Genomic DNA, 12,205 nt, shown 5'->3' with positions numbered 1-12,205 from the left:
AGCCAGCAGTGGGATGCAGGGTGGGATGCTGAAATGGCATGTGACTCTCGCCAAGAAGAGACCCAGTGAATGCCACCTCTGTCAAAAAACGCTACAACACCACCTGTAAATTGAAGGCCCATGTCAGACTCTGTCACGTGTAGAAACCCTGCACCTGCCCCTTTTGTGGAAAGACCTTCAAACACAAAGGACATCTGTCCAGACATATGAGGATTCACACAGGAGAGAAACCCTTTGGCTGTGGTGACTGTGGGAAAAGCTTCAATCGGAAAGGGAACCTGAACTTGCACATACTGACTCACACAGGAGTGAACGTCCAAAAAGAAAAACAAACAGAATGAAAACGCAAAGAGGAAACAAATTAGGACAAGAGTTCAGGACAACACTTTGGAAAAGCAAAGCAACTCTGGATCATTCATTCTCTGGGTTTCAGATAAATAGATGTCATGAATTTACTTTTGTAAAACGTTCTATGGGTATCTGCTAGCATGCTAGTAACGCTTCAGTGATACACATCAAGTTTGATTTGATCTAACAGTACAGAGTAGTTAAACTCACAGGTCTGATGTTTTCACATCATTATAAACTGGAATTCCTGCTAGTTTGTTTTGGAATGTTTCCAGAATAGTCTGACTTATGTTATTGATACATAAAAATATATATTCTCCAATGAAATGTGTCCTTGCATTTGTCCACTAATATTTGTTATATGTTTTGTCTTAATGTTGCTCATTTATGATACTGATGTAATCTTGTATATTACATTTTTAAATACTGTTAATACAATGTATTTGGTAGGCAACTACAGACTGATCTATATGGTCCATTTGGTGTGTCCCTTTTATATACAGACCAAAATCCCACTAATTTACCATGCCTGCCTCTTTTTGCCTGCTTTGTCATATATCTGAAAGGGGTAGGTGGTAAAAAAAACAAGGACAAATAAAACCCACATAAAGACCTAGAGCTCTATTAAATCCGTATGACGGGAATTCAGCGTTACAGCGTGATTGAACTTTAAAGGCAATGTTCCTGCGTTAGCAGAGACTCCATTCATGGTAAACGCTGCTTAAGTGGGATCAATCAGAAACGACCTTCAAATGTATACTTTGGGATTGTGGCCTTCATCTACTTCCCCATTGTCAGATGAACTAGTGGATACCATTTTATGTCTCTGTTAGAGGTAGTTAGAGAGAGTTTCGCGAACCAATGCTAACTAGCGTTAGCGCAATGACTGCAAGTCTATGGGTATCTGCTAGCATGCTAGTAACGCTTCAGTGATACACAGCACCTCCATGTGGATGGAGTTTTACTTCAAGCTCCAGAAATAGAGGGGGGAAACAGTTTTAATTAGTAATAGGATGATCCTTTTTTGCATGAACTGAATTGAAAGACACTACATTTTAACACAGGCGACTCTTGACAACTGCAACGGCTTGGGACTGATGTGAAAACATGCATTTAAAAAGAGAATGCGCTTATCGGAAGCAATTACAAAGAATGTCACTGAAATGGGACTGGACAAACACTGTTGTGCACTTAAAACAGAGTTTTCACTCATCAGGAATCGACTTTAAATCATTACTTCCATAAAGACTCAAACAATATCCTGAATGAGCAGCATTAGGTCAAAATTTATGACAAAAAGACAGATGGAAGGAGATATTTTCTGGAAAGTGTAAACATTTTTAATGTATCAATAACATCAGCCAGACCATTCTCTCATCACCCTGAGAGACATTCAAAAAACAAACGACCAGATATTCCTGTTGGTAATAATGTGAAAACATCAACAGACTTTCAACAGCAGACCGGTGAGATTCACATAATACCGCATACTACTGTTTGATCATTACCTCACCCTTCAAATAAAATGAAACTTTATTTACAAAGAATATTCTGTAAAAGTAAATTCATCACACATCCATTTATCTTAAGAGCACAGCATGAATGGTCCAGAGGTGGTTTACTAAGACTGTTGTCCTCATCCTGCTTTTTTATTCCCATCTGTTGATAGAATATATTTATCCTATTTCACTTTCTTTCAGTTTTCATCCTGTTTTCTATCTTTCTTCCTTTGTGGACCTTATCCACATGTTTCACTAGATAAGCCTTATGAGCTAATCTTTTACCACAGACTAAGCAGCCATGTTGTTTCTCTCCTGTGTGAGTCCGTATGTGCACCTTCAGCTGCCCCCTCCGATTAAAGCTTTTCCCACAGTCACCACAGCTAAATAGTTTCTCTCCTGTGTGAATCATCATGTGCCTGAAAATATTTCCTTTGAGTTTGAAGGTCTTGCCACAAAAGGGGCAGGTGCAGAGTTTCTCCATGTGACGGATTTGGACATGGGCCTTCTATTTACAGGTGGAGTTGTTGCTTTTTTTGCAGACGCTGGATCTCTTCTTGGCGAGAGTCACATGCCCCTGCAGGTCAGCTTTCAGAGCAAACGTTTCACCACAGTCAGGGCAGCCACCCTTTTTTTCGAGACGTGGTGCTGGGTTTGGAACGGTGTTCCCCGATTGATGGGTTGGTGGGTCCTACTGGGTCGCTGCTTACAGCTGAGCTGTGGCTGGAGGCATTGTTTTGTTTATCTGGAGGGTCACAGGAAGTGTCTAGATTCTTCAGACAGGTCACAGTACCTCCTGATCACATTCGCTTTTCACACAGGGAGTAGTGAATATAGAGTCCTTGAAGCTGCTCTTCCTCCTGACTGGTCTTGACTTCCTCCTCTTCCTCTTTAATCTGTGTGGGCTCTGGGTCCTCCTGCCCCAGACAGGGGCTCCACTTCTGCTCACAGTGCTGCTGCTCAGCAGGAACCTCTTTTTCAGAGACAGTGAGAGAGAGCTGCAGGGAGTTTGGAGGGAAGGTGCAGTCTTTAAACATCAGTGTCAATAAAAACTGAAGGCAGTGAATTGAAGAAGTAAGCTGAAATTGTAATAAAATAATGTTGAACTAGAATCTAAAAACTATTTTCAAATACTTATCAATAAACTAAACATAAAAAGCTATTTGTTTTCAAAAAATTTCCATCATGAATTATACATTCAAATCACTTCCTGTTTTTTGTGACAGGCAAGGTTTTTATTCATTCACGGTAAAAAATGTAAAACAACTTCTTAAAATTATTTAGATTATGATCACTGTTAGCCTAAACTGTTTCTTAATTGAGTAGAACTGTATATAACTGTATATACAGTACCAGTCAAAGGTTTGGACACACCTACTAATTTGTACTATTTTCTACATTGTAGAATAATAGTGAAGACATCAAAACTATGAAATAACACATATGGAATCATGTAGTAACCAAAAGTGTTAAACAAATCTAAATATATTTTAGATTCTTCAAAGTAGCTACCCTTTGCCTTGATGACAGCTTTGCACACTCTTGGCATTCTCTCAACCAGCTTCACCTGGAATCGTTTTCAAACAGTCTTGAAGGAGGGGGGGTGGGGGCTAAGTAGACCAGAGCCAGCCATTACTGCATTGGTGCCTACGGGAGAGCCAAAGGATTTGTCCGTATATTACAGATTTCCCCCCACACACAGTCATGGTAGTACATTTTGGCCTAATTTTATGACAAACCAAATGTGTTCTGCGCATTATGAGCCCAAACCTTTCAGTTAGTAGATTAGAAGAAACGTCACTGTTTGAGGTCTGTGCAATTTCTCAAAGTGACCTGAAGCAGTCTAGGACAGCTCACATGAGAAAGCATGCTAATGCGAGAGGGGGATAGCCCACTTACACAGACCAGAGCGTTTACCTTTTTTTTTTTTTATGTGAAAACGTGGCAAAGCATCATCTAAATTCCTTCAGTATTTCTGGCTTCCACCATTTTAAAGTAGTTGGGATTCCTATGGGTTGGGAGGGATCTGCCAATGATCAGAGCATTGTCTTCTTCAAATTGGGTGCTATGGTTTGTTAATGGCTTTAAGCTATATCAAAGCAATCTAGTGGCCACAAATGAATGACATATCATTTGGTTCAGGACTCCAACACTGCAGGTGGCGGTTAATCATAAATATTAGCTTCAGATTTTTTTCAAACACAAAAGAAAAGCCCAATTGACTACATGAAAATGTAGATAGCGTGAGCAGCACCATTGAGGCTGTCACAGACACCATAATGGCACAAATACAACGTTTAGACGTCTTTCCATCTCTATATTTAGGTACAAACCTATTCTACTTAGTTTTATATCCGGTGTAATCCGCAGGTGTCTCCGTAGCCGATCATTCTCCTCTTGATACTACACTACTGTTTTCTCAACTGCCCCGAAAACCTCAACAGCAGCCGCCGTTAAACGCTCATTTAAGAACACATGCAGCAACTGCAGTTTAGACGTGTTTAGTTGTAGTTTAGTCAACTGAGAGTTGGATATTCAGCTAGCACACTAGCTTCGTAAATGAGGAAAGAATGGTGGTAAATTAACAAACCAGAAAATCAAGTTTGTCTTCTATTTGTATCAGTGAGGGCAAGCCCATTTTCAGTCAACTGAAATGCCCAAATCTGTGGAATTCTAAATTGGTGACACGCCCCCTTTTGGGGGGTAGAGTATAGTCATACAGATTATAGTTTTTTTGAGAAAGATAATACAAAAAAATGTTAGAGTGGGGTGAGCTCGCGAAGAACTTATTTGGGGGAAAAAAGGGTACCCCAGAAATTCTTGTGGAAAAATGGGGTCGCTGCTGAAAAAGTTTGAATAACACTGGTTTAGACTGAGGGGTTGCCTCCCACAGTTTACCATGAGGGGATTCGGTTAAGATGGCCAGGGTTGCATTGGCTATGGCCCGTCACATGATAGGGGTGCCCTGCAAAAATGTCTCTGTACCCGTGGCTAAATAGAATTGCATGATTTTTTAAAATAACAACATTTTCTCTCCAACCCATGGCAAAATGTGTAGAACTGCAGAACATTTGCTTTCAAACTGCACCTTTTTCTCTATGCCCAAATTGTGTAGACTTGCAGGAAATTAACTTTAAAAGTGAGATTTTTCTCTCTGCTGTCAAGAGGGGAGGCCACTAAACATTTGTGCCCGCTTGGTGGGGGGGCCCTCCAACCAAATCTAGCTTCCTCTCTCTTTCTCTCTAGTCTTGAGGCTGGATTATGAGACAGTACAAGTTTACTCGTACTTTAAGACACACTATACTTGAGTCGCAACCATGACTAGTTGTGTTACTTAGGCCTATATCATAGCAATGAATACCATGGCATCCAGACACTTACCATTATAACCAGCCATGTAACAAAATTGTGACATTTTAGGCCATAATGATGAGGTTTTTCATTATTGCATTATCGTGTCATATTGTAAAATCAGCTATACCACATTTAGGTGTTTGGTTTGCATTAACAGTAGAGGCTAAATAATCTATCTTTTTACTCTTAACAATTGCCATTACTTCACATTGTGGTTTAGGATAGATTCTTATACACCCACAAACTATAAGGCTACACCTGAATGCTTAAGGTAATGTCTCCATCAACACATATAATCTACCAATATAGCTACTACCCATCCCATCCCATAATAGAATTAGGTATTGGGAAGGTGCAGGCTCATTTGTTTTGCCCCCGCTAGATATGGCTATATCGGTCCGCTACATTCTAAAAGGAAAAGGTTTCGGCAGTATCCTTTGAAGGGGTTCTTCAAATTGAAACGGTGGGGGAACCCCTATAAGTTCTTTGAAGAATCCTTTTTAAATGGACCTCTAATAACCTTTTGAAGAATCGTTTGGGGTACATTTTTGAACTACTCGCCCCCTTCCCGTTATTCTTATTCTTATTAATAATAATACGCTTAACAATGACAACAATAACACAATTTTTATGTTCTCAGTGTTTATTGTGATTTCAGTGGCAAAGCAGAATAAAAAAAATCGAAATATGAGGTAAACTCCCAGCAGAACCCCAAGTCCAATGGGTATATCCTCTGGCCTGTTGATGTTAATGTGTTGATGTCCTCCGTATCCATAGCCAGAATGATTTTACAGTGCATGGTGCTCAAACAGGTTTCCTGTTATATTCATCAAAGGTGTAGGGAGGGTGAAAAAGAGTAATTATACAGATGATGAACAAAACATGCACACGACAGTATTCATACCTGTTTTAGTGGTGAATGTGAATGAAAAAAAGGGTTTTGTTAATGGCTTCCATTCATATACCTTGTCCATAATGTAGAGGGCTATGGTATATTTGTCGACGAGGTAAGGAAGGAAGATGGTAAATGGGATCTGCATAAAATTCCAATACCAATTGACATACCTTTGTTGATCCATATCCATTGAATTGTGTCCATTTTCTGTTTTTAGAAAGATTTGCACAAATATGAAAAGATAGATGTTATCATCAAAAAACAATAACAATTTAGATCATGCAACACTCTAAAAATGAGGGGTTCAACAAGGGTTCTTCTAAGATCCTCAAAGTTATTCGAAGAACCTTAGGGTTCTTGGCACTGAAAATGTCTCTCAAAGGTTCTTCCAAGAACCCCATATGAGGCGGGGGTCCTTCAGCACCCTCAGCCCCCCTACTGCCCGTGGCTATGCGCATGTCCTGGATTGTGTGGGACAGCCCTGCATTTTGGCCCTTTGTATCCACGTCGTGCAGCCAAACAATCATGTCCAGAATTTTATCAACAAATTCAAACACCAGTCATTTCCAAAAAAGGATGATTTGTCCCGTGTTTCAGTCAGTCATTCCAGCCTGTCTTTTTGCAGCATAGAGGAATAGGCGAAGCGATTTCTCTCTCGCTTGCCTTCCCGCCTTTGGGACAGCGACACCCATTGTTAGGGCGGAAACATGAGCATCTCGTCATTATATACAGATCTCTATTTGCAAAGCATGCCATTCCATGAGCGTAGCATTTGTTTTTCAACTCGATTCAATGGGCAACAATCAGTCCCCCATGACAACAAAATCATAAACAACAGAGAAGGGCTGGCTAATAAGTCCTTCGATTTGGGGTCATGCTCAGGTAAAACAATTTGTCTAATCTATCCTTCGATATTTCCAAGTCCTATTCTTGAAGATCAAGGGATATAACATTTATTGGAATGACTGGAATTCTGATACTTTGGTTTTTAACGTACAGATATAATTTAATCGTATTATTATATGTAGTAGAAAGTGATGGGTTAGAAGAAGCCTACATAACCAACCCATAAAATAAAATGTAACATCCATATATATGGCCAGCTATGTAAACTTTAACATAGATTTATCCTGCAATAGATGTCATTCAATTGGTAACATACATTTTTGTATTTTTCTAATACCTCTTAAGGGGAAAGTAATCTAAAAGTAACTGAATGTAATCAGATTACATCACTGAGTTTGGGTAATCCAAAAGTTACGTTACTGATTACAATTTTGGACAGGTAACTTGTAACTGATTACATAATAATAAGTAACCCAGGCTACACTGTCCCACAGAATCATCACTGTGTCCCGCATTTGGGTATTTTAAATGTGGTTAAACATTTTTTATGTTCATTTGTTTGTTAATAGGGTTCTCTGGATAGGCTATTCAATCTAAATCAATTACTAAGTGCTGGGCTTATCCAGTTGTTGGGGGGGGGGGCAGAAATTGTTTTGGAGCCCTTGCTACAAACAGATATATTGGTCCGCTAATACAGGTCTAGTATTTTTCTAATATTTTCAGGGGTTGCTGCACCCCACTTCCCGCAGCTATGCCCTCATGTGCAACCAATCATTACCCCTATGTTTTATGAGTCTTCCCTCTGTGTTTTGTACCCTCTGTGTAGTCAAGGTATGAGGGGTAGCCTACTATCCCAGATTGACAAACACTGATGTAGACAGGTGGTGCTGGTAGTCTATACAATTGCTGTCCCAAGAGTGCAATTCTGACATGAGCAGCACTAGAGATCTAGCACATGCATCATCAAAACTTTTACTGTTGAGTAGCAGGTCCTACTAAATCTTACCTTAGAAATGCATCTTGGTTTAGCTTATCACCACAAGTCATCAAAATCTTGGTATACCTATAGGCCTATGAAATGATGGTCTTGACTCAATCCGTATCACTGGAGATCAGCGCTACTTTTTACATTTAAAGTCAATGTTCCCGCATTCCCGGTTAGCGTGCATGTCGGCTCCGTCGGAAATTACCTTTACAATTTCAATTTTTCTTTACTGTGAATCTTCCGTGATGCGATTGGATCGAGCCCATGATTTTCAATGTCTGAGGACAGTATCTCCAGGTAGTGCTGCCGACGTGTGCTATGTTTGGTGATGTAGTGATTCAACGGGAATAGACAAGAAAGTAGGGTATGTCCACACTCCTGGGCCATAAAGGTCCAGACATTACCCTTAGACATACAGGTCTAGGATCAGCTTACTCTCCCCTGACCATAGATCTGTTTGTAGTTGCCTACCATATATATATATATATCTACACACATGCACAAAAACATACACACATACACAAGATTAAATCAATAACATAAATTAAGAGAATTATTACAAAATTTATCAAAAATAATATTGGACATTTGCAAGGACACAATTTCTGGAAGTATTCATTTTTATGTATCAATAGCATCGGTCAGACTATTCTGGAGACATTCCAAAACAAACTAGCAGGAATTCCGGTTTATAATGACATGAAAACATCAGACCTGTGAGTTGAACTACTCTGTACTGTTCGATCAAATCAAACTTTATTGTTCATAGAACGTTTTCCAAAGGTAAATTCACGACATCTATTTATCTGAAACCCAGAGAATGAATGATCCAGAGTTGCTTTGCTTTTCCAAAGTGTTGTCCATCTTCTAACAAGATGTCTTTGTCCTAATTCGTTTCCTCTTTGTGTTTTCATTCGGTTTTCTTCATTTGTTTCTTTCTTTCTGGACATTTGTTCCTGTGTGAGTCAGTATGTGCAAGTTCAGGTTCCCTTTCCGATTGAAGCTTTTCCCACAGTCACCACAGCTAAATGGTTTCTCTCCGGTGTGAGTCAGTACATGCCTCCTTAGGTCCCCCTTCTGAATGAAGCTTTTCCCACAGTCACCACAGGTAAATGGTTTCTCTCCTGTGTGAATCCTCATGTGCCTGGAAAGATGTCCTTTGAGTTTGAAGGTCTTTCCACAAAAGGGGCAGGTGCAGGGTCTCTCCACGTGACAGAGTCTGACATGGGCCTTCAATTTACAGGTGGAGTTGTAGCGTTTTTGGCAGAGGCGGCATTCGCTGGGTCTCTTCTTAGCGAGAGTCACATGCCCCTGCAGGTCAGCTTTCAGAGCAAACGTTTCACCACAGTCACAGCAGCGGAGAGTTTTTCTAGACGTGGTGCTGGGTTTGAAACAGTGTTCCCCCATTGATAGGTTGGGATTCAATGGTGGGCTGGGATGGAATGGTGACAGCAGCCTAAGTCCTACTGGGTCACTGCTTACAGCTGAGCTGTGGCTGTAGACATTGTTTTGATTATCTGGAGGGTCACAGGGAATGTCAAGACTCTTCAGGTGGGTAACAGTGACAAAATGTGGGAGATCCACTGGTTTAGAGTTACTGTCTCTGTTCTCCACCGTCTGGGTTTGGGGAAGAGTCAAGGACTGAAGTGGGTTTTCCTGATCACATTTACTTTTCACACAAAGAGGGAATTTTAAAGCTATGATATCAGCCTCCTGCCCTTGAAGCTGCTCTTCCTCCTGACAGGTCCAGAGTTCCTCCTGTTCCTGTTTAATCTGTGTGGGTTCTAGGTCCTCCTGCTGCAGACTGGTTCTCCACTCCTGCTGCTCAGGTGGAACCTCGTCTTCAGAGACAGATAAGCGAAGGGACTCTGGAGGGAAGGCGAAGAGGAGCAGAGGTTACCATATAATTAAAAACACTTCATCTCTATAAGATATACAGTACCAGTCAAAAGTTTGGACACACCTAGTCATTCAAGGGTTTTTCTTTATTTTGACTTTTTTCTACATTGTAGAATAATAGTGAAGACATCAAAACTATAAAATAACACATATGGAATCATGTAGTATCCAAAAAAAGTGTTAAATAAATCCAAATATATTTTATATTTGAGATTCTTCAAATAGCCGCTGTTTGCCTTGAACACTTTGCACACTCTTGGCATTCTCACAACCAGCTTCATGAGGTAGTCACTTGGAATGCATTTCAATTAACAGGTGTGCCTGTTACATTTGTGGAATTTCTTTCCTTCTTAATGCGTTTCAGCCAATCAGTTGTGTTGTGACATGGTAAGGGTGGTATACAGAAGATAGCCCTATTTGGTAAAAAACTAAGTCCAAATTATGGCAAGAACAGGTCAAATAAGCAAAGAGAAATGACAGTCCATCATTAATTTAAGACATGAAGATCAGTCAATCTGGAAAATTTCAAGGAACTTTGAAAGTTTCTTCAAGTGCAGTCGCAAAAACCCTCAAGCGCTATGATGAAACTGGCTCTAATGAGGACTGCCACAGGAAAGGAAGACCCAGAGTTACCTCTGCTGCAGAGGATAAGTTCATTAGAGCTAATTGCACCTCAGATTGCAGCCCAAATGCTTCAGAGTTCAAGTAACAGACACAACATCAATTGTTCAGAGGAGACTGTGAATCAGGCCTTCATGGTCGAATTGCTGCAAAGAAACCACTACTAAAGAACACCAATAATAAGAAGACTTGCTTGGGCCAAGAAACACGAGTAATGGACTTTAGACCATTGGAAACTGTCCTTTGGTCTGATGAGTCCAAATTTTGTATTTTTGGTTCCAACCGCCATGTCTTTGTGAGACGCAGAGTAGGTGAACCGATTATCTCGGCATGTCTGGTTCCCACCGTGAAGCATGGAGGAGGGGGTGTGATGGTGCTTTGCTGGTGACACTGTCAGTGATTTATTTAGAATTCAATGCACATTTAACCCATATGGCTACCACAACATTCTGCAGTGATACACCATCCTATCTGGTTTGCGCTTAGTGGGACTATCATTTGTTTTTCAACAGGACAACGACACAAAACACACCCCCAGGCTGTGTAAGGGCTATTTGACCAAGAAGGAGAGTGTTGGAGTGCTGCATTAGATGACCTGGCCTCCACAATCATGCAATCTCAACCCAATTGAGATGGTTTGGGATGAGTTGGACCGCAGAGTGAAGGAAAAGCAGCCAACAAGTGCTCAGCATATGTGGGAACTCCTTCAAGACTGTTGGAAAAGCATTCCTCGTGAAGCTGGTTGAGAGAATGCCAAGAGTGTGCAACGCTGTCATCAAGGCTAAGAATGGCTACTTTGAAGAATCTAAAATATATTTAGATTTGTTTAACACTTTTTTTGGTTACTAAATGATTCCATGTGTTATTTCTTAGTTTTGATGTCTTCACTATTATTCTACAATGTAGAAAATAGTAAAAATAATGAAAAACACATGAATGAGTAGGTGTGTCCAAACTTTTGACTGGTACTGTATATAACCAACTTTTAGACATGCCGGTGTACGCATACCGAGCTATATGCTATAATAAGCTTTTCGTGACAAACTTTTTCATCATGCACGATAAACGTTACATTGAACTATTTAAAAATTATTAAATGGTGATCCCTGTTAGCCTAAACAATTTAGCTGTTCATAAAACATTATTGTAGCTAGATATTTATAGATTTACCTACGAACCTTTTCTACATAGTTTTATGTCCGGTGTTATCCGCAGTAGTCTCCGTAGCCGATCATTCTCTTCCTGGTACTCGACTACCGTTTTCTCAACTGCCCCAAAAATCTCCACAGCAGCCGCCGTTAAACGTTCATTTAAGAACACGCGCAACATCTGTAATGTAGACATTTCCAGGTGAGTATTCAACTAGTATGGCAAATACACTGATAACTAACCCCTTTAATATGTGGTATGGTTTTGTACACAAACAAAACAAACCCTCTCCCAGTTTTACTTCCGTATTGTCTTCTTCTGTTTCTATCAGTCGGCGGTGAGCCCGTAAACAGATCACAGCATCCCCATGTGGATGGATGTTTACTAGAAGGTGCACAGACAGAGTTTCCAAACAGTCTGTGGTTCAGACCAGTAATAATGGAAAAAGATTAAATTACAAATGTGGAAACAGTTATAATAACTAATATGGTCATCTATGATCATTCCTTGCATGAACTGAACTGAAAAACAACACATTGTAACACAGTTACAGTCTGGCAACTGTATCGGCTTGGGAGGGACTGATGTGATAGCGCGTGCAATGAACCA

General features: G+C 40.3%; 1 protein-coding gene and 1 long non-coding RNA gene across 2 annotated transcripts; both read right to left on the bottom strand.

The window, feature by feature from the left end:
* Positions 1–1,659: 1,659 nt before the first annotated feature.
* LOC139568695 (uncharacterized) lies at positions 1,660–4,470 on the bottom strand. The gene is made up of 3 exons (XR_011673649.1): positions 4,181–4,470; positions 3,360–3,494; positions 1,660–2,845 (listed from the first exon to the last, which is right to left on the bottom strand). It is a non-coding gene; the product is annotated as an uncharacterized lncRNA (long non-coding RNA).
* A 3,903-nt stretch (positions 4,471–8,373) lies between these two features.
* On the bottom strand, positions 8,374–11,920 carry LOC139568693 (uncharacterized). Its single transcript, XM_071390711.1, has 2 exons — positions 11,626–11,920; positions 8,374–9,795 (listed from the first exon to the last, which is right to left on the bottom strand). The coding sequence occupies exons 1-2, from the start codon at positions 11,789–11,791 to the stop codon at positions 8,852–8,854; spliced, it is 1,110 nt and encodes a 369-aa protein (XP_071246812.1). The 5' UTR covers positions 11,792–11,920; the 3' UTR covers positions 8,374–8,851.
* Between the last annotated feature and the right edge of the window lie 285 nt (positions 11,921–12,205).

This window comes from Salvelinus alpinus, chromosome 2, assembly GCF_045679555.1.
Source record: "Salvelinus alpinus chromosome 2, SLU_Salpinus.1, whole genome shotgun sequence".
NCBI classification, from domain to species: Eukaryota; Metazoa; Chordata; class Actinopteri; order Salmoniformes; family Salmonidae; genus Salvelinus; species Salvelinus alpinus.
The sequence above is the reverse complement of the archived record's forward strand: the minus strand, read 5'-3'. Positions and strand labels throughout refer to the sequence as shown.